The sequence below is a fragment of the Melanaphis sacchari genome, unplaced genomic scaffold (genome assembly GCF_002803265.2).
Source record: "Melanaphis sacchari strain LSU unplaced genomic scaffold, SCAv2.0 Contig20_pilon_pilon, whole genome shotgun sequence".
Lineage (NCBI taxonomy): Eukaryota > Metazoa > Arthropoda > Insecta > Hemiptera > Aphididae > Melanaphis > Melanaphis sacchari.
In genome coordinates, this window is record NW_020271042.1 from 6,027,796 (window position 1) to 6,052,588 (window position 24,793).

The 24,793-nt window shown below is 25.5% G+C and overlaps 2 protein-coding genes across 3 annotated transcripts; one reads left to right on the forward strand and one right to left on the reverse strand.

Moving 5' to 3' along the window:
- Positions 1–7,554: 7,554 nt before the first annotated feature.
- On the forward strand, positions 7,555–13,953 carry LOC112593747 (protein dimmed-like). Of its 2 annotated transcripts, none has more exons than XM_025338272.1 (3): positions 7,555–7,927; positions 11,471–11,929; positions 13,643–13,953. In XM_025338272.1, the coding sequence occupies exons 2-3, from the start codon at positions 11,502–11,504 to the stop codon at positions 13,899–13,901; spliced, it is 687 nt and encodes a 228-aa protein (XP_025194057.1). In that variant the 5' UTR covers positions 7,555–7,927; positions 11,471–11,501; the 3' UTR covers positions 13,902–13,953. The 2 variants fall into 2 exon arrangements, with proteins under 2 accessions (XP_025194057.1, XP_025194056.1); XM_025338271.1 differs by having other exon boundaries at positions 7,558–7,927; positions 13,640–13,953.
- Positions 13,954–14,229: 276 nt separating this feature from the next.
- LOC112593748 (GTP-binding protein SAR1b) lies at positions 14,230–19,218 on the reverse strand. The gene is made up of 5 exons (XM_025338273.1): positions 18,941–19,218; positions 15,913–15,971; positions 15,493–15,612; positions 15,108–15,406; positions 14,230–14,396 (listed from the first exon to the last, which is right to left on the reverse strand). Exons 2-5 carry the CDS (start codon positions 15,953–15,955, stop codon positions 14,280–14,282), a joined length of 579 nt encoding a protein of 192 aa, XP_025194058.1. The 5' UTR covers positions 15,956–15,971; positions 18,941–19,218; the 3' UTR covers positions 14,230–14,279.
- Positions 19,219–24,793: the final 5,575 nt, after the last annotated feature.

Sequence of the window (24,793 nt, forward strand, 5' to 3'; positions counted from 1 at the left end):
TCCAAGAGTTCAAAATGAATACCTGCATTACAACTTCTGTTCCAAAATTCAACAGAGGACCATCGGACCCTGCTCGCGTAATTGCAATAATTATTGGAAAAAAAAATGAGATGTACAAAGTAAGAACTAGGTACACATGGTCTTATCAAAGTACAGTTCAGTTCTAGAAATATACAGCATGCCACTGCAAAAGTGCAAACTTTATTCTAGCTGAACAGGTCGACAAACAAAAAGAATTAACCTTGCGTGAAACTATCCAAGTTGTTTTTTGAGGTTTAGGATTCCTAAGTTGTTCGTATAAAAGTGCTTGTCAAACCAAAAGATGTTTTTGTTTTAAAATTAGCTTAAAATGTAACAGTCGTTGTCACAATTAATTTTCCTATTCTAATATTGTTAGTAAATTAATATGATATGATATAATATTGTTAATACATTATTATGATATAAATATACTTTATTATTAAGCATGTTAATTTAAGTTATATTTAGATGGGTAAAGCAAGTTGTAGAAATTATAATTAAGTACTTAATAAGTACAAATATTTGAAATAATTAATAATAAATCTAATCAAATTTGACGTTTCTGTTAAATGTTGTATTTCAATACACAACGTGAACAACCAAATTGTGAAAAAATTACATGATGTTAAATTCGAATGACCATTTTGTAAAATATTTTCAAATTTCATGAAGTGTAAAAAATCTGTTTCTATTTCATGAATTGGCCATCTTTTCATGAAAAGATCGATTTCACGAAGTGGCTACGACATATATATTATATATTATATATATATATAACTATTATATAGACACACAGTATAGACATGCGATATATAAATAAGTAATTATGTTGAAAGATAGATAAAATAACTACGTATGTGAATAAGAAATACGAATTATGAAATTATTCAACTGGATGTTAGATTTTAATTTTGAAAATACTGGTCACTGGATGGGATATTTACAGAAACCGTGGCTATTGAGAACTAGTCTCGTTTAGTTCAATTTCTAGCAAAGGATAAGAAGTGCATAATTGTGTTTTATGTGTTATTACTATTAAAACATATACATGTGTGATTCTGTTGTCAATTGACACTGAATATTTTTGAAAACATTTCTGAAAATTATTATTTTTTTAATAGATTTTGTGTGCAGAAAACTTATAAAAAGAAAATGGAAATTTTTATTTTTTATATTATTTTATAGTAATAAATACTATAACTTTAACATTATCAATGTGTTTTTACAAAAATTATCGTTCATGTCGAACTCAAAAAGTAAATATGTCCCTGACATTTTTTTAAAGTATTTTAAAAATTATTTCTAAATTATTTCATCTTGTAAATATAAATTTCCAAATTTACTGAATGAGTAGATAGTAAATGTTATAGTATATTTTGCTCGAGAATTCGCAACTATACAACCCTATAGGTTAAGACTTAAAAACTATAGTCTATACTTTATAGTAATATGTTTATTATAATTAATAAATACTATCTTTGCAATGAGTAAAAAAAAAAAATGCAATAAATATGTGGTCGTTAGTTTCCACCGGGTCTTTAGGTACTCAGTCGTGTTTTTATTTTTTATCGCTACAGGATCCCCGTAACATTTCGGTTAAAAAGAATTAATTTATACCGCAAAATACGAATGCGTCGGTCGAACCGGTTTCTTCCTTAAGGGCACGCGCCTGCCGCACGTCTATTTATGCAGCTGCCGCCCCCGCCGCACCGATATTATCATAATTAAGCACATGAATTAAACATAATATATAAATAAAACAAGCGCATGTTCCCGCCATAAAAATAAAAATTAGAGACAGTTTCGTCTTATCTATACGTCAGATCAGGTGAAGCACCACCGAATTTAATGACATGACGTACGATAATTATTATTTGTCTAAAACTGTATTATACATTATAATATATTATGTATGTAGGTATATCGCAATACACAATTACAATAGACATAGCAAACTACTATGCTATTTGTTTGATGTCAGTATTCGGTTACAATTAGTTATTTAAAAGCTACTTATTATTTCAAAAAAAGTCTGAAGTCGATAAGACACTGTTGGGGGACAGCATTGACTCCCTAAAATTAAAATTGGAGTTTCACTCGAAAATGTGAACTGCGCATGATTATATAAATAAGTAATGTTGTCTATACTCTATTGTGTCATGGTTATCTAAACAGTTATACTTCAATAATTTTATTGTTATTTATGTCAAAACTCGTGTTTAACAATAATAATGTAAAGTTGGTATACAAACTTAAAGGAGTAATGAGAATTAAGAAGTAGAAATACATTCAAAAAGTCACGTAACCCCAACACTTTGAAGTATAGATATAATCAATAATGTTTTAAGTATAGCAAGTATATTATGAATTATGATAAATGAACTATAATGGCGCATTAAGCATGCAACAATAGTAAATTATTTGTAATCAAATTATTGTATAATATTATGTAATATTATCATTTAATCTTATAAACTAAAAACTGAGTAGGTAATAATTGTAAATTTTTCTCAAGAAAAACTTAACGGTTGTTGTAGCTAAGGATTTTTCGATAAATGGAATTTATTGATGAAAGTCTTACCCTAGAAAAATTCAGAATTTTGAATTATACTCAACATTTTGAAAAAATTATGAAAATCTGAAATATTCAGTTATTCCAGAAAACATAAAATATTCAGAGCACGTATATCTATAAAGTAATATAAAAAATTCGATTTTAAAAATAAATTTAGTTGTGTGGTATTGTTACTGTGGTCTGTGAGTTATGTCATTGCATTATTATTTATTAAAGATAATGTGATATAATTATTATAGAAAATATGTGAAAAGAAGGGTATATTTCAAAAATTTCATTTTTGCATTAGACTATAATAAAAGTCAACTTGAATGAATTTTCCCTGTGTAATCAGAATTTTTTATGACAATCCATAAATTTCAGATTCTATCATTTAATTAAATATAGATTTACGTCTATCATTTAATTAAATGTAGATTTACGAACACCAATTTTATTCACAGAAAATCATACATCGTTTTTTCGCGAGTAAAAGGAAAAAACAGTTTTAATAAAAAAAATTTTATCATAATCAAATTCTCGCCACACTCTTAACGTCGTGCTTTAAACATTAAATAAAACAAACTATTCTAATAATTATAAAATAAAGTCATTAATAGAATGATTTCAAACTAATCAAATTGATCTGAAATTTCTGGTTTCATTAAACGAATTACAAATTTAATATTTTTATAAAATATTCTTATTTTTGTTTTGTTGAAAGAAAAAAAAAATAAAAGCATGCGGATATTGCTTCGTTGTTTATAAGGTGACGAGTAGATCACTGTAATAAGTTTGTTAAATTCAAATTCGATGATACACCATTGAAGGTATATGAAAAACGATTCTGAGTAGGGACGGTCTATCGGCCTATGTAATTTCCTTAGTGATAAAGTATATTTCATAATATTTTTTGATATAGCTATTAAAGTAATAGTGTAAATAAGTATTCATACTATAAATAGGTAATATCTTAGAGTTAATCAATATATTTTAAAAATGTCATTGGATAAATTAAAATTCATTATATACGTAAAAGTTTAAGTCCCCACGATGTTCCAGTATGAACTACTTATGCAGAATATTTATTTTTAAACCTTAGTAATAAAAATTAATGATTTTATAAATAATTATTTACAACAAAATTCTTGTAATTTGTAATTTTTATGATTTTAATGAATTTTGTAAAAATTTGCACTTAAAACGATCTATAATTTTTAAAACGATAATCGATACAGACATATATATATATATATACAGTGGTTATTCATTATTATTTATTATTAATAAATTATTTTGAAGTTATTAATTTTAACTTATTATAAATTATGTTATCCACATTTTGTTTTCTTTCTGTAAATAAAATTTAAATGTTAAATTAAATTGTTGAAAAGGCTAACGAGTATTTCAGGTTAAATTACGTAGGTACTACCTATCTAAAAACATTTTACACTATACAGCTTATAAACTCATGTGTTTTGTTATAAAGATAATTGTGGTAAAAACAATATTTACTTATCATACTTAAAGGTACTTAATGAGTTTTTTCCAAATAATAAAATATAACCATAATATTAAGCATATTAAAGATTTAAACTTTACTATTACTTTTAGTTCAGTCAACAATCTTATTATCTAGCTATGTAAAGCATAGACATTAAAGAGGATACATTTTACATGGTAGTGTATAAATTACATCACTTACTCGTACATAGTTACATACTATATATTTTGATTTCATCAGTTTTTTTTTAAGAGCATCATATTGTTGAAGTTGAATAGAGTACTATCGTACTGATGTCTAATGGTAAATAAAAAAGCACGATTTAAGATCAATGGCTATGATGGTTTCTAATATTTTAATATTATTTAAAAACATACAATTTTTAAGTAAACGAGATAAAAAAATTTCAGTTTTCAATTAGTACCTACTTATATATTAACTCTGTATCTGCTGATGTATTTCTAAATTACAAGTAGTAGTAGTAGTAGTATTATCTATATTTTTAGTACTCGTGTTTTAATACTTAAAATTAATGTAATAGTTCATTAGTGCTATAGAGTTAGTAGTTGGTATATATAAGCCATATGACTATAAACAATTTACTGTATAATACATTACAGTATTACATATTCATGTATTAAAAATTTTCAATGTAAGTAACGCTTAAATTATCATTAAATTATTTCTGTGTAGTGCATGAATGCGGACACATTTGATTAACTAGGTATGCATTAATAATTAATTTTTCATTCGTACAATCTACATCTAAATTCTATAAATATATATAGGTATAACATAAGTACATTACACGTACGTAAATTAATTTTACTCTATTGAAAAATTAAATTATGGGTAGGTATACTGTTTACTGTCAACACAAAATACCAATACATTGTTATTATTGCCTTAACATTATAATTATAATTATTGCATTGATTACGGTTTGACTTATTTGGAACCAATATAAAATATATTGAGACTTGCGATTCTTTAAAAAATATTATACCTAGGTATTTAATTTAATAACTATATATATATTATATATATATAATATATATACTCTACACGCACTGTAATTATACTTAATAATTTTATACTTTAGATCAACCCGTTGGGCGTAGCTATATGATAGGTTTAATAATATAGTTTGTATTTATGCGTAAAATATCTACTACCTATTTTATAAAATATATATCGATATGTTAAACTGTAACATAATATAAATAGCAGATTGTAGACATTTATATAATATTAAGACCATTAAAATTCAACATAATTTTTCAGAACATAGGTAATAATTAAATATAAATAATATAACAATATATATTTTATATACATATTAATTTAGTCGTAATATATCAGTGTTTATAGTATTGGTATTCGAAGTATTTTCACAACCTTCGGTTTAAACGTAATAAAATAATATTTTATTAATAAAGATGTTTTTATAATTTTCAAACAATCTTAGTGGTAAGGTATACATAACTTTAATTAATATATAATATTTTATATTTAGGCAGACAAGTATAACATACCTGAACCCTCGTTCACGAGAACAAGTCCCGAACGAATACGAAAGTATAATAATTATACAGTATAATAGCCGTTAGGGTAGTAGGGTACATATCTTACATATATTCACTTATATGCATGGTTTATTTCTCGTAAATGTAACGGTACAATAAAAGTGACTTCGATTATATAATATAAATATACCAACAATAATACAAAAAACTGCCATGAAATATATAATATTTATGATCTATTTGTGTGTGATGTGTAATAAATTGATATGTATAGGTTCCTACGCATTCTACTTTAACTTTAAAACTTAAAAAAATATATGATAATGAATAATAATTTAAGAATCCAAATAATTATGGACAAATTGAAAATTATAATTATTTAACTTTTAAAAAATTAAGTGCATTCGTCGTATGCATGATATAATTATCTATAATATTATACTAAAATACTTAAAATAATACAACTATACATTATAATGAATGATACAAGATACAATGAATAAATAATAATTTGATATACAATATGTAATAACGCTTTGTAAATAATATATAATAAACAATGTTTATTAAACATTCTGATCGAATATACAGTACCTGATGTGATACAAACATACGAGTACAATATGCTGATTCAGTAGGTACTGAACATATATTTCAAACGATTTACAGCCCCGTATCGACTGTATCTAAAAGCGGCTGACTCCAGCGTGTAATATAATTATTAATTTATAGTCTGTAAAGCAGCATTCGCGTCGTTATTACAGTACCTAATCCACGAATAATAGTTATACGCACATCAAGCACGTAGACGAGAAAAGGTCAGAGGATTATAAAATCATAAAGTCATAATCAATATAATTTACAAATGGAAAGTCATGATATAAGTAAAAAAATGTTTAGATATAACCATATACCTACCTAAAATAAAGAATAAATAAAAATCAATTGCAACCAATGCAAAAGCCATCTCGGGATCAAACATATTGTTCAAAATGTCCTAAATTGGCTAAATTTCTCCATGTCGACTATCAAGACACAAATTATTATTTAACAATCCGTCCAAAATGAAAGAAGCACTTAGGAAACACACTCATCCACATAATTTATTTGTAATATTGAGATTTTCGTTACATCGGGATTCATTATATCACGAGTCGACTGTATAAGGTGATTTAAATGCTTAAATTTTTTTAATTTTCATTATTACAATGATTTTTCAAACTTCAATTAAATGACTTAAATGTTAATATGAAAGTTTCAATAATGTCTGTTATTTTTTTTAATAATTTTACTTTTAATTGTATTTACGTTCATAGACGCAAATAAAAGATTAAAAATGCATAATAATAAAGCATGAAAATATGAAAAATAAAAAATAATCGTTCCCACATTAGTCAATAGTCTTAGATTTACATTATAGCTCGTAAAAGTGTATATGGAGCTACTTTTTAAATTCATAATAAATTATTAAAATATGCAACAGTTCTGGATTCTAATTATTACGGTATTTAAATATAAGATAGTTGACCGTAAATAGAGTCTTGGCGAGCATTCGAGGAAAAGACGTTAGTATTATTATAAGTTTATTGTAACTTATAAACATAACGGCCACACGGCACACATACGTGTGATTATATATCTATAAGTAATACAATTACGTATACTCGCGTTATTTTACTAAAACTGTTGAAAATTATTGTTCCGGGGGATGATGTTGGAGTCGGGCTATAACGGATAGGTGCAGGCGTTGGTCCGCCGTTGCGGTGGGGGGCGGAGAAAAAAAACTCGAAACAAAACGAAGAGCGAATAGAATCGTATAACGAATAATATATATTTATAATGACCGCGCGCACGTTGTAAAAGATAGAAGATCTATCTATTATGATACAATTATTATTATTATTATTATTATTATTATCATCATCGCCGTTACCTAACACACGTGTAGGATGACCATATGCCGTCTGCCGGCACGCGCTTCCGCGTCAATGAGTGTTCGGGGCTCGTGCCGTCAACTGCCGGTGCCGTCTGCTTAAGTGCCCAATAATAATAACAATAGTAATAATAATACATAGTGCCGTTGGTGCGGTCTGCGATCGCATTTCGCCCGCGAGTTTTTTTCACACATATTAAATCGTTTAAGTTTATAATATTATAATATATCCACGGCTGTAGATTGATCGTTCATAATATTATAATATGCACTATACTGTCGCGTTTGTATAAATATACTTACATGAGTAATAAATATAGATCGCTGGCTTAGATTGTAACATACTACATACGTACGGGTAGAACACCGCCAACGCCTTATCAACGCAGGTAAGAATATATTATATTGTGATTTTTGTTACTTGATGTACTGTAAGTAGGTAAACCTAACCGAACATTTTTAATTTAAATTCAAAATCAGTTGAATTGTTGATAAAAACGCGTATTTATTTTATTCTTTTTCAAATGATCGATTTTAACGACTATAATTCCAATTTATTAATCGTAAATGTAAATCTGTATTATGCAGATGAATTTTTCCGTTTTTAAGTTTGGTAACGGTATATCTGTGGAGTTTGGTACTTTGTGTACTTGCTAAAATACAAAATAACATATTTCAAACTTTAAGAGGATATTTATGGATTATAATAAGGTGTAATAAAAATCAATTATTTTGATTTACTTTAATCAAAATTTGAACGAGTAATTTCTCAGATATTAAAATGTTTATACTAAGGATAATAGTCCTTAAAAATAATTTAAAAAACAAATATAATATCTGTTATATTGAAATTAGTAAGTATTTAGAACAAAAAAAAAAAATAATACAAAATACAAAATACAAAATAGATAAGAAGTTTTTCATTTGAAAAATGCATTTCCGTAAGATACTTTTAAGTAGTATAAAGCAATCACAAGAATTAAAAAACATGATCTTAAAATTAAAGCATATTTAAAAATTACAAAATAAGATATAAAATAAAAATATTATTGAAGAAAAATTAAGAGGCATTTGGTGAATTATTCTACATAATTTTTTGAATTATTTATAATCTAATTTATAAGATATTCTTAACTATGATAATATATAAATTAATAAACATTAATACTTAATTAAAACTCCCAATTTTCATACCACATGTTTCTAATTATTATTAAATAACTGAAAAATTATTTTATGTATTTATAGGATTAGTATATTATGCAAAATTTAAATACGAGTAGGTACTTGAAAAGATATGCGTGAAATCATTGTATATATTTTATATAATACTCCATATTAACGTGTAAAAACATTACAAATTAATGGTTAAACGATAGGTATACGATTTAATAGGTTTAATTTATATAGATTATCATTTATCAGTACCTATTGTGGGTACTTATAGTAAAGTACCTATTGTATATTCTTATTTATTAATATTATTACTAAGCCAGTAATCTGTAAGCAATATGTTTATTAAATTTGTTAACAATATTTTTCAATTTATGATTATAGGCACTATTAAATATTATAAAAAAATTATTATAAGAGTAATTTCCTATCTAATATAAGAGAACTTTATACTGATAATTCTAAAGTATGTCCATAAGCAAAAAAATAACGATACAGCATTAAAAGTTAAAATGTTTAAGATAGTGATTATGTAAAAATATTGTGATACACGTATTAGTAATTATTCCTACCTAGAAAATATACGTTTAGCATAAAACAAAATTTAATTAATATCTACTTATTTATTTTTGTTATTTTAAATATGAATTTTTAGAGTAAACGGCATTATCTGTGTTCTTTCGATGGTACTTTTTGATACTAACCTAACCTAACTTAGTATAGGTATATATAAATATATTGTAATAATTTAAAATATAGAAATAGATCGTCAGAAGAAAATAAAATACATATAATGTTCTTATTTGTTCGATAAATACATTTATTTACCTCAATAATAAACTATATTGAATCCATATTATTATAGAAGTTATAAGATATTACTTGTGTTACATATAGATTATAGCCTAGGTCCTATAGGAACTAAAAACCGTTACAACTCACAAAGTATGAAAGTGGAAAATGATAATATTCTTTTATTTGTATGTTTTGACGATATATTTTTTTTTTTACATAAAAATAAATATGTTGACTTTACCGATGGTAAACTCAATTATTTTTAGTTTGAGTACCCAGAAAGTCACTCAGAACAACTTTGCTGGCAACAACTGTTTTGTCTTACATAAACGACATCTCACTGGTTGATAAATGACATATCGTGATACAAACTTAAAACATAACAATTTGCAGATTATATACTAAAAATCGACATCACAGAAGAAGCATTATTTCCACCAAAAGTATAGACTCAAAGCAGCGCTGAATTAAATTTAACTGCTAATACAAGCGCGAGTTATTAAATTTATCCGTTTAGAATTGAGAACACGCGTCCAAATATAAACCATTTTTAATAGCTCTGTCTATTAAAAATTCAAACATCTACTTAGATACATTAAACCTAATAATCCCAGAAATTTCCAACCAAAAACACCATCATTTTGTTATTCAAGATAAAAAATATTATCATGATGCAATTCGCGTGTCTAAGCTGTATCTATCTATTTATCATAAATCTCTATTAATTTAAATTAAAATTAATTTTTATTTAATTTTAACTAATACTATTATTAATCATCATAAAAATATTTTTGATTAGTAAAATAAATAAAAATTAAACATGATATGGGAGTTGATATTTTTCAGATAAGAAAAGAAAGTATTTACCAATAGAATTTGCATGTAAATTTTTTTTTCAAAAACACGGTAATCGGTGTAATTTACCACCAATAGCGAATATTACTTTTTATTTATATTTAGAAAAATTATCTTTATTACAGTATTATGTAAGTAAATGGTATATATGCTGCATATAGGTTATAGGTAGGTTATAGAAAATTAGGAAGTACCTACACGTAGCTAATTGATGTGCAATGTGTTATAATATAATATATTAATATGTACTTGAATAAAATTAGGGGTACTCACTACTTACTATAATAAGTAATTTTAAGTTACTTGTAAATTACTTAGTAATAGCAGAAATCTATAAATCTTCAATTAATGTTTAATGAATAAGCTAGGTACAAAAATCTAACTATAAAACCACTTAATAATAACGTTATTTTTTTGTTTAAATATTTTGTTTTATTAACATTTTGAATAATTGATTCGATACACTGAGTCAAGCGGATCGTAATATAATTAATATTCATATAAATTACAAATTCTATTAAAAATATAGGTTTAGTAGAATTCATTTTTTGAGTTATTTAAGTAACGAGTTAGAACAAATTCTTTATAAGTTTTTAACATTGTAAAAGGCAGCTATCAACGTAATTAATATAAGTATTTAAATAACCGACGTTTAAAAAAAAAAAATTCGAAATTGAACTTGTGTCGGCACGTACTATATAGTATTGCAGACGTGGCGTAGGTATTACTTTGTATGTTACAGATACGCACACAAGCGGGGTTTAGGGGTTTATCCCCTCCCCCAATATTTCTTTTTGTGTACGCGTCCGGTACATTAAATGGCGTTTAGCTGTTCCTAGTCTCCTCGATTGCAGTAGCGGTTTCAGGGCATCACCCCCCTTGGCAGTTATTATATTTATAAAACTTATCATAAAATCCTAAATTATGTTAACAATAAACTAATACGAAAAATGTTGTCTTCTCCTGAAAAAAATCCCAGATCCCCACCGCTTGACCGTATACATAGGTAACATATTTCTTTATAACTATACTCGTATAATCAAATTATGTTCAGCAGGACAACACCAATCTATATATAACTAACGATTAAATCATCAAATATAATGTAGGTGTACAGCAATAGCGGTGAATGGTGGCCGAATGACCTGGCCCGCGACTATGGACATGGTTCAGTATCGTCATCATCAGCACCAGCAGCACCAGCACCAGTCATTCGACACGCACCAGGGGCATCTGGCTGCGGGGGCGGTGGACTACGTACACGGTTGCGGCGGCCCGAAAAATTCGAACGGAAACTGCGAATCGCCATCGCAACACGGCGCCTACTGGCAGTGGCAACACTCGTCGGACGGTTCGTCGTCCGAGGGGTTCAATCACGGGCAGCGTGCGTTCTTCGACGACTCCGCGGACCGCGGCTACTGGGACGCGACTGCGAGCTGCGGAAGTCCGCCACCGGCATCGACCCGACTACCGCGGCTGGATGGCGAATGCTCGTTCACCGGTCATCTGCAGCTTCTGCAGCCACTTCCGTCCCAGCGCAGTGACCGATGGAATCGTTCCTATTTCAGGTATCCACCTATCCCACCCACATCTATCTCTTTATTTACGTACGATATTATATAATATGATTAATGTATGGGTACATAGCAATCATGGATTGTAATAGAATCGCTCACCCTATATAGTGAATAAGGCTTATAGGTTATATATAGATAGGTACGTACTATGCTATAATAGGTAACTATAAAAAAAAAAAAAAAACATACCCGCGGAAAACGATGGCATTACAAATATTTCATCCGTAAGAGCAAATATTAAAACTACCCACTCACGACTCGCCTACGTATTAGATTAAAATCTGTTTATAGTATACGTATAGGTATTTTTTCTGTTATAAAATAAATATTAATATCATTTCATAATATAAATTAATTAATGTAGGTAACCTATAACTTCCGTCTTCTAATAATAATAAGTATCGAACGCCAAAAATGAAAAAAACCAATCTCGCCTCCCTTGAATAAATGAAACATTTTTCATAACAACATTAATACTTAATTTGTCTCCCTTGTTAAGTGCTCGTGACTCCCGTGAAAGGCACATATCATGGACCAGTAACCGCTGCTTGGTAAATTAGGTCCATTGTAATTTGTTTACATTTTGAAAGTGGTAAATTGAGTCCTTTGAAAAAAAAGTAGGTCTCGTTTCTACTTTTGATTATTTTATATTAAATAATATATGTTTATCTTCCTATATCATATTATTACCAGGAAAATACGCGAAATTGAACTCGATAATTAATTTAATTTAATTACAATAGTAAATATTTATTTTTGACTTATTAATTTATACAATGTATACCATAATTATTATATATACCTATTATTGATTTGCTTTCTAATAAACCTTATTACTTATTAGATACTAAAAAATAATATACATTTATCATATATGATTTATTTTTTTCTGGGATTCGATTTACTTACAATTTTTTTTCCAAAACTCAACTTGCCTATTAACATTGTTTTTCTAGGACCTAAATTAGCAATCTAGAGCTGACTCTATACATTATAAATATAACCTTCTCAGTTCCTTCATTACTTAAAATTTATTAGGTTTCATTTTAATTTCAAAGATAACTAAAAAAATTATTCATATTTATTCTTAAAACGCATTAAGATAAATTTTTGAGGAACCTAAACCGAAAATACATTTATAATTCCTCGATATTAAAATTGAATGCATTTTCAATCACGAAATAATTTGAAAATTTAGTTAACATTTGAACTGCAATTGTTTATAAAAAAAAAACTGCGCCTAATATTTTAGTTGCCAAAAGACAACTTGTGATCTAGGTAACTATATTTTCAAGAATTTTTTTGAATTTACTTAAATGAAAAATTATATCCAATTTGATATCAAAAAGACAAATTAATTTATAATTGAAGATTGAAGCATTGTTATTGTTCAAAAAAATAGTTTCTTTTTTCAAATTATAAAATATCTATCATCATATGTTAGTAGTATTATACTATTATACAATACTTTAACTAGATAACACGTACCAAAACATGGGTTGTTTAAAATTCTAAACTTAATTTTATTCTTTTAATGTTTTAATTAAACATTTTTTTTTTTTGATATGATATAGTTTATATAATTAAAAAATATATAAGAAAGTATTAAAATTTATAACCAATAACTATTTCTGCATTACACAACTAATCAATCTATACTAGAGTGTTGTCTGCATAATTCATTGTACCTTTTATTTATAGTAGACGATCAAATGACTACATACCAACAAAGTCTAACAGCAAAGAATGTGTATCGCCAACGATTGCAAGAAAGAGACGTTTAGCAGCTAATGCAAGGGAACGTCGACGCATGAATGGCTTGAATGAAGCATTTGATAGACTCCGCGAGGCCATACCAACTTCTATAGAAGATGAACATAAATTATCAAAATATGAGACACTACAAATGGCTCAAAGTTACATATCAGCATTATGTAACTTATTGGATCAGGCTCATAAATAAAATATAATTAATTAGTCAACTGTCAATTTTTTTTACACATAAAATGTTTTCTAGTCACATAAATTTTTCTTCTCTTTATTATGTCTATTTAATAAAAATAATAACGAAAAAGCAATTAAATACAATTAACTTTTATTTGTTTCATTACTGCACACCTAAATAAAAAATAATATGTGGTACAAGACAAAAAAAAGTGTTACTTCAGTAAAATTATCAACATAAAAACTGAAATTCTGTTTAAACAAAATTATTTTATTTGAAGTTTAGCCATGTTACGTTACATTAAATTGTATACCTTACTGGTAGAGAGAACAGTAAAAAAAAAGAATAAATTTAAAAATTAAAATATATATTTTTTTAACATATATATTATAAACATTAATCAATATATTGTGCCAGCCATCTGAACCCTTCTCCATAACCATGGCGTTTTAATACGGAACACATGAATACTTCTAAAGGACGACCCGGAAGATCTGATCTAGGTACTCTAGCCTAAAAATAAATCAATATTAGTTAATATAGAATTAAATTGCAACAGATTATAATAAATTATGTTACCAAAGTAACACAATCTACTGTTAATTTATATCTTTTGCATAAAGTACTGAATTAATTAATTAATAATATATAAACTATCTCAATCAACATAATATTTAAATATTGAGTGAAACACCTTTTACTATATTATTCTACTACTTATACAAGAGAATTTTCTAACTTAATACATAATGTCTTGTCAAAATGTTTACATCATATAGTTTTTGATGTGATATTTTAATTATAATTCTCAAGTTCTTGTTAAATCTAATAATATACAATATTTGTTTTACAGCATGTAAATTTTCTAAGCTTTTAATTGATTAGAAAGAGATAAAAATAATAAGGCGGTGACACGTTGACAGAAACTTAATTGTTAGTGACATGTTAATATAAATAGTTCTATTAAGAATCACATAAACCATTATAAAACTTGCAGGGGTAAAAAGTGAAAAAAAAAATGTTTACCAAAATTAAAATTTTAAGAAATAAATAAACAAAAGTAATTAAGTTTATAAATAATTTACACATCCAACATATTTGTATACACAAATAAAATTATGCAATTACTAAGAGTTAAATTTTTGAAAACCATTTTAATGTATAAGCATAATAATAAAAAGTTACAAAAAAATTAATAGGTTCATAATATTATGGTTTACATACTTTTCCAGTTGTTTGGTTCAATGCAAAATAATTTCTTAGTTCTGCTTCATTCAATGCACCTTGTCTATCAATTTTGTTACCAAGAACAAGTACGGGGCAATTGGATAAGGATTCATCAAGTAATAATGAATCTAACTCATTTTTACTTTCCATAATTCTAGATTTGTCACAAGCGTCTACCAAAAATACAATTGCGTCTACAGCAGGGAAATAATCTTTCCATACTTTTCTTGCTTGTGAATGGCCACCCAAATCAAATGTTGTAAATTTTATGTTTCCAACAGACAATTCCTCAGAAGCTATAAAATAAATTATCAAATATTAAATTACCAAAGTACAAAAGTATAAAACATTTATATTTTTATAATAAGTTCAATATTCATACTTGGATGCAATGTTGGAGTGTGTTGTGCCAAACGATCATCTTTCAACATATGTAAAAGAGTAGTTTTTCCAGCATTATCTAAACCAAGGAATAGTAATTTTCCTGATTTTTTCCACAACCCTATGAAATTAAAGTATTATAGTTGATTAAATTTAATGTAAATAAGTGAATGTAAAATATAATAATATATACAGTATACACGTATAATTAAAATTATTTGTTTTGTGTTCATATTATTCAAAAATAGTAAGGGTTGGATATTAATGTATAATATATTATATAATAAATAAATAAACAATCATATTTACACGGATAAAAGTTAAGTATATTTTAATCAATTAAAAATATTAAAACATTTTCATTATCTAATCAATAATTACATCACAAACAATGATTAATAGCTAATAAAATATTACTCACCTAAATATCCTAAGACGCCAGTAACCCAATCCCAAAGAAACATTTTTTGATGAAATTATCTGTAACACATAATAGAGGTAATAATATTATTTAAATATGTTCTAATGTTCTATTTAAGATTAACTTTTAATAAACCATCTCAATAATGTATAACTATGGAAAAATTAAATTAAATAATAACTGTTACTTTATAGAATACATAAAATATATCATATTTTTTTTTAAATAAAAATAAAAATAGATATTGTATATATACAGTAGGGTCTCATTAATCAGAATGAGATTGGGGAAAGGGATCATTCAGATTAATGATGTATTTAAATTACTTATGACTTAAAAAAAAAATCAATTTCCTTGCAATTTAAATTTTGAAATAAATCTTTATCTATACTGCAGTATTAATTCATAAAATTTGTTGTTGAAAAATACAATGAATACAATCAAAATCAATATAATTATGTACACATAGCCAGCTAAAATATTTATAATATATTGCATATTATTACGAATTATGATACGTCATGTGTGTATTAGTATAGCAATATGGCTATTTCCAAGCTAATTCGGATTACCGCATCTTACAGATTAATCAGTGTTTGAATTAATGAGACTCTACTGTATAAATACTATAAATATCATATAAATATAAATGTAGGTATATTATTACATAAAGGATATAATTGTATTTATAACTACTTTATCTTAGCAAAAAAGGTATGTTAATATAACCAATTTTTAATTTACAAACATATTATACTATAGGTACATAATAAGGAAATGTTATAAAAAATTTATCATATTTTATTTGTATTTTCTATAACATATCTAAAAATAAGAATTAAATAAAAAATTGATGACTTAATACTGTATAAATTAATTATAATGAAAAAAAATATCTTAACTCAAAAATATAAGAATAAGTTTTTAATTTAAAATTTAAAAAAATAAATAAGTAGGTAAGTATCAAAAAAAATTAGTTAACACAAATTATTAATTATTATTTAAAAACTTTTAAGAGCAGTTTTGATTACTGTAATATAACTTGTTAAAGAAATAAATAAAAAAATATTCATGATTTAATCACAGCATTTTGTATTCATACCATCAAGGACAAATATACTATCATAATCATTAAGTAGGTTAGCATAGAAAATAGTAAATACTAATATATTATGCCAGATGTAGATGATTTATTACACAATATAAAAAGATAAAATGTATCTTCGATTTCATTATTTGTATTAATAATACTGAAATTCTTCCAAAATTGAATTAAAAAATAGTAACAGCAGACATTTTTTATTTTTATAAAGTATGAGCTAGCTAAACACTATTATTAACTCCTAGAATAATGAATATTGAGGGGGGGGGGGGTAAAATCAATGGTAAATTCTATAAATAACTAAAAAAAAAAAAAAAATTAAAACATATTAAAAGGAATTAAAGGTATAACTACAATTTTTATGATAAAAAAAATACGCAAATAAAATTATAATCATTAGTGAACATCTAAAAGTATCCATGTTTTATATCAAAATGTATTTTAAAAATATAGAATATGATATCACCTACTTAATTAAGACAATGTTTACTCATAAATTCAAATTCAAATTTTATATTTTACATTTAACAAAAATATTTTGATAATTTTAGAATATAAAACCTAACTTATGTTAGTATTAAAATTTTGATAAAAATGTTAAACATCTAAAGTAAGTTTTAAATTAAATAGGTTGTACATTATTTTCTTTTTTATAAAAATATAACAATTCTTTTTTCTCTGAGTAAGAGAGATTTCAAAATTTATATGTACTGAATAAATAGGAGAATAAATTATAGGTTTATTTAGTTTATTTATTTTATTAATTGTATTATTTGAATTATCTATTATTATATGAAGGAAATTTTTCTAATTATTTCATTAACATAATACTCGACATAATACAATTTTAATTATACTTTTATTATTTTAAAAATGTAATATTAAGTTAAAAATTCATCATAAAATGTAATTGCTATTCTGTGCTGATTGAAACATTTCATATATGTAAATCAAAGTATATAATATTGTTATGCTAATAATTTCAGTTTAAATTATCTACTATTAAATTTATTGGTTCCGCAAGTTAAGTATTAACATATCAATTCATAGTTACACATCTTTTAATTAATAAAATATGTAATATTACAATACAAAAATTGAAATTTTAATTTAAAAAAAATCATTTCATAACATTATAAATCATATTTTTTAAAGTTTGTAACGAAAGATCTTAATTTATAACATATAATAAAATATAAATGTATGATTAGAATTTGTTTTTCCTTAAAATTTATAGATTTGAATGCCTATAAAAGTTAGATATTTGAATAAAATATTAATATACTATATTCATGAAGTAAAATATTAGTTTAATTTATTTAATATATCATGAAAATATTGAAAGTACTACTAATATTTATTTTAAAAGCACTTAAGTTTGAAAATTATTTTATTTATAGTACACATAGAACATTTTTAAAACTATGATAATAATTTTCTATTATTTTAAAATTGATATTAATAATAATAGAATACTCTAAAGGTAAATTAACAAAGAAAGTTACCTAATCTATATAAATCAATAATTAATAATTGTATACACTATATTAATCTATAGTCCCAGAAAAATATCCTTAATTTTTCTTCTAAATTAATTTCATTTCATATATAATAGTTGGTTTTAATTTTACTTATATTATTCTTAATAATTATTGTTTTAGGTAGGTAAGTGTAAGAGTTATAAAATTTAAATTTGAATTTTGCAATGACGTCATTAAAAATTGTTTTTAATTTTACGCAATCATACATTACGGAGTAATACTGATTTCAGGAAACGTAATATTAAATGATTTTTGTGTACCTATTTAATACAGACACACTATACAAATGCAATACTTAAGATAAATGCAAACTTAAACTTTTCGTAAAACAACCAATCAAATTATGACCAAAGGTCTTTAATTACAATAAATAAGGTTTACATACCTTTAATATAAGTAATATGGTACAGTAGATTAGTGTCACAACTTTGTGTCGTTCATTGGTAAATAGTTTTTGATGTCGTAACAATTATTGTTGGCCGCAATTGATTCTCACTGTACGTCGGTGCCGACGAAAAGTGAAGACGGCGACGTTACCAACTAAGTCTTTAACGAAATGTCGTAGTAGAAAAACAGATAATTTATTTTATGTACACAATACACCTAAACTAAATTAATGATAAATAAAACCTATGGACTATGAGCAAAGCAAAATAAAAATACAAACGATGACTTGACGTGCAAAATAAAGTGATTAAAACATTGATAGGGCGTGGAAGTAAGAGAAGGGGTTCCAATGTGTCACAGAACCATCGGTGACTAGCAACGATTATCGAAGTAACAAACCTCTTTGGATTAACCGTTTAACCAGTGGCGGTCTACTGTCGCTTTGGGCTATTATTCCACAGTCTACGGGCATTTTACGACGATGTCTGCTGTTTGAATATTTTTAATATTTTATCATTTTTATTATGTGATTGTGCAATATGCAGTATTAGCAGTTATTACACTTAATATGATATAGCTGTCCTAGTTGGCAGTTGCCTGCTTGCCACTAATTTATTTTGAATTAGTCAATAATCACAACTACCGGGTTTATGACCCCGTGGCTCTTGAAATCCGTCAACAATTACCGTACACCCAATGCGCCTACATATATTTTACATAATATACTTATTAATACTTGGAAACACGGTTACCCGCTAACAAGTTGACAAGAGACAATTAATAATTAACTTTAAAAAAAAACTTAATTCATTAATAAACTCACAAATTATATTGGTATCAACAATTTAAAAATAAAAAAAATGATAAGTGGTTACCACTCTGCTGTAGTGCTGTATAGTTAGTGATCATCGAGTCTTCGAGTAGGTCACTGTAAATGATTAGTTAAAATTGAATTTAATAATATATCATTGTGGGTTCACGAAAACTTATTTGAAGGAAAAACGGCAGTGGCGTGTCTAGCACAAATAATTGGGTAGGCATGTTTTGTTCTGAAATGTGTTTATAACTGTTAGAAAAGATTTGTCATATCATATTATGGGATATGAGTAGTGAATTTTTGGGTTTCCAATTTTGGCTGTTATCTTTTTTGTAACATGGTTTATTTTTATATTTTAAGAACATTAAAAAAGCAAACAATTTTTAACAATATTAATTAAACATCAAGAGTAATATAACTTTAGTCTTAATTCTTCATAAACTTTTAAGAGAAAACAACTTAAAAATTAACAAAATTGGGACGATTTTAATATTGCAATAAAAGTAATTTATTTTATTATTAGCAGTAAAGTAGGTTAATTTAGGTTTTGCTTAAACATCCCATTATAAAATATTATTGTACGTTGGTATAAAATATTACAATACCTACATATAGAAATTTTAATTTCCAGGAATATCTAATGTTTTTGAATTATAACAAAATAATGAATTATATCGCTATTAAGCGTTTAAATTTGAATTTTTATTTATTACTATAGCCTATAGGTATTTAATTTTTATGTAGGTATAGTAAAGAGAGGTCTTTCTTTCGCGTGTATTTAAAAGAACACGGGTAGATTAAGTAAAATCCGTATATAAATATAAATTGTGTCTTTAAAATGTATTCTAAATTGTATGAGTATTTTCGTATTTTGATTAAATTATCATCATCGTGAAGAGAAATAGCATTTAAAACCTTTAGTCTTTTTAAAATATAAGTGCATATGTCTTTTTTTTTCATATTTCTTTTGGCTTTTTTACATAACTTTTCAATATCTGTTACAAAGCTCATAATTGATTTACTATCTTCATGTTTCCTATTTTCTAGTTTGGTTTTTAATCAGTTGGAATTCATTTTAAAATTAATTTTTAATTCAACCCAAAACCAATACTTTTTAATGTTTTCCAAATTTTCCGAAAATATACCTGCGGTGTTTTTTTAAAAATATAGATAAACATTTTACTTTGTCATTATTGTTTCATTTATTTATAAAACCTGCTTTTTCAAGTCGTTTAAAAAAATGTTCTATAACCCCTTGACCGGTTTGACCTGAAAAATGAAAAGTTGTCTGGTTTGACTAGTTTGATTACCATAAATTTATTATTTTTCATTTTACTTTTATTAAATGTAGATGGTTGGTCCGATGTTTTTATTTTAATTATTAGTTTATTAAAAATATGTTATTTTTTTTTAAATTTTATTGTGTTTCGTCTATTTCTATTAACTCAATGTTTTCATAATAAAATTATCTTATCTATTAATTGTTGCGCCGGAATTTATTAATTTATACTTTTATAGTCGTGATAAATGCTTTGGTCTAATTATAGTATTTTGGTTTTGATATATATTTAGTTATTGGTTTTTTTAAATTTATTAATTTGGGCTGATAATTTATCTGCATTAATATTTAAATCGTCATAAGTTTGTTTAAAATTGATTCGCAAATTCTCGCGGTACTTTCGTTATTTGATTCTGTACTTGAATCGCTTAAATCATATATTCTACTGGCAAATCTCTAATTTCAATATTATTATTATTATTATATGATTCGTTTTGTATGTCGTTTTTTTTCGGAAAAGTATCCTCAAAGTCGTCTAGTTCTACTACTCCTTTTATAGTACCTATTTTGATAATTTAGATCTTAAATTGTCAACAGTTCCTGTAAATTTTAACTGTTTGAATAATATATATAAATTTATAATATCTGGTTTCTTAAACAAGTTAAATATAAATTTATAAGATTTCGTCGTTCATATTATAATAATTAAGATAATAAGATACAGTAAAATAGATTGTTTTTTAAGGAAATTTATTATTATTATTATTATTATTATTATTTTTGATTTAGGGCGTTGATTATAATTTAATATACCTACTTATAATTTAATAATCCTAAATTTTTAAATGATTAAATATTTAGAAAAAAAAATATAAATGTGGTTATTTAAAATAACCTTATTACAAATTAGAAAAACGAGAGAGAGAAAAAGTTAAAAATAATCTATTATAATTGTCAAAAAAAAACTTGAACTAAAATTCTGATATCAATATAACATGTATATATAATGGTTGCTTACCTTGGCGACTACGTGTTTAGACTCATGGTAAGTAAAACTGTACTCGCACGGCACGGTACAAACGCTGTCGCGTTCGTTATCGAACGCAAATTTGTTATCCACTCGGTATACATAAAAAAGTGGTTAATTCAGTGCCAAGAAACTAAAATAAAATGTTTTGCTTCAACTAGTAAAAAAAACTTTAAAAAATTAATTTAAAAAAAACAAAGGGCACATGCCCAAAAAAAAATTTTTCTTCGACTGTGAGTTCGAACTACGTCAGACACCACTATATGTATTGTATACTCACGACCCACGGCCACCTTTCGGTGATATACTTCTATCGACATTCGACACTTGAGTCATCAAAGTCTATAAATTAACTGATTACAATTTGGCTCTAAAAAGTCGGTATCGCTAGTCGCTACCTTGCTGTTTAGACTTTCAATCCTCAACGATCATAAATTAATCGGTTTCAGATCAGATTCAAGGAGTACATAGGTACGTCAAAATTGCGTGGTTACTCAAACAAAATATACACTTTATTGGTCGGAAACACTTATTCAAAAATTAAATAATCACTATTAACAAACACTGTTTGTCAACACGACTGTGTTTAATCGTCGTATTTATATTTTCGTCGAATTTCTCGACAACAATGGAACTGCATGCTCTGTCATACTAGCTGTATTTTGTTTGTGTGGCGGTGTTATATAGGATAAAAATTAATGTCACCTCAGCACATTTGCTTTATAGGCCAACCTATCTTAATAATTTTATTTTGATTAGAAATGATGTAAGTATTTTTTATGTAAGCAAAATTCTATTTGAAATCCAAATTAACTTTTTATTATAGTATTTAAAATTTTAACGACATTTGATATTCACTTGTAAGTTGTAAAATAACTATTGTCTATTACTTCTTAAACAATTTTTTAAATTTTGTTGTATTATAAAAAATATATAATAATGAATAGGTACTTGACATTTTTATCAAATAACATATTATCATTTTCACCATATGATAAAATTTTGAGCTATTTTTATGGAATACCAACTTTAAATTAACTTTAGTGCTCAACTTTTTGTTACATAAATTTGAAGTTAAAATTTTGACGAAATTCGTCAAAACAACATAAAATTGCAAACTATCTAGCAGTTAGGAATTCATAAACATTTTAATTTTTATATTAAAGTTTTGAAATTTATTATAAGACTCCTCATAAGTAGGTACATATTGAACAAAAGTTCATATTGAAATTTTAAAATCTATAAAAAAATTATAAAGGAAATTTTTATTAACTTAATTTCAAACTTGGATGAAATTACTTAATTTAAACAATAAATAATGCTATTAACTATTTGTCATAATTTTAAAACAAAATTCGTGAGAACTTAACTTAAATTTTAAGTAAATTATATTATTATAAAATTTATTATACGTAATGACTAATGACATTTTTGGTTTATTTTAAGATATCATATATTTATACTATGAACTTATTTTTGCTGTTTAATGGTATTTGCAGAAAGATAAAACTAAATTTTGAGCTGAGAGTGAGTTGCGGCCCGAGTAGGTAATTATCATTACTAAAGTTATATATACATAACTATAAATGAAAGATTCGCTATGTACCTATATGGGAAGTTATATTTTTGTATAATATAGATCAGTGATTCCCAACCTTTCTGCTACTACAGACCACTTTGAGAACTTTCGATACGTCACGAACCACCTCAATGAGAATACATTTTTTTCACACATTTTAAAATTTAGATTATAAATAAATAAAAACAATGAAATTCTTTACCACTGTCTTTAATCTTTATAATTGATAATGTTTTATTAAAGCTTAAAATAATTAACAATTTAACGCATATTAGGTACTATTCTAAAAAAATGTATATTATAATATTATATTTATTTAAGGTTGTATTATTATCATTATATTATATTATTAATAAAATTTTAAATTTAAATTAATATATTAATGGTATACATTTATACTTAAACTAAATTTAAAAATTTGTTATCTTTTGTTAGATTTGATAAAACAGAACTAAAATAACTACGACAACACACGCATGTCGGTACAGTGACTTATGGTAGTACACTAGCATATTATTATATTGTATTATATTATAATATTTATCCACCCGGACTTGGCTACTAACCCATCTATTTCAGACATGAAGCAATTGCTTCAAATAATTTTACATTCCACTGTCACGTATATATTACATACATATATATATATATTCCTAATATAAATATGTAATATATATACATTATTGTATGGCCGCAATTCGCACGTATCTCTCATAAACCCGGACCGCAACTCGTATTTTATTTTGGGATTAAGCCGTAACTCACCAACACCGAAATTTTGAGTTATATTAATTTAAATATTATGGAATACATACCGATATTATTATAATAATTAAGTATGTAGGTACTTACTAAAAGTAAAATAAATTACGTTAATAGTTCTATCAAAAAAATATATCATGGGATAAATAGGTAGGTAATACTTATTAGTTATTACCTACTTCATCAACTGTTATATACTAAAATTAAATTACTTTTTAATGAGTTTACCACCTATTATTACTAGATTTTTTTGGTTCATTAAAATAATTATAATCGTTATGCTACCTAGGTACAGTAATAATTTATTAGGTAGTGTTTATCGTAGTCCATAGATGATAAATACCTGTTTATTAAACATTATAATATGATAAATTCGTTTAATCATAA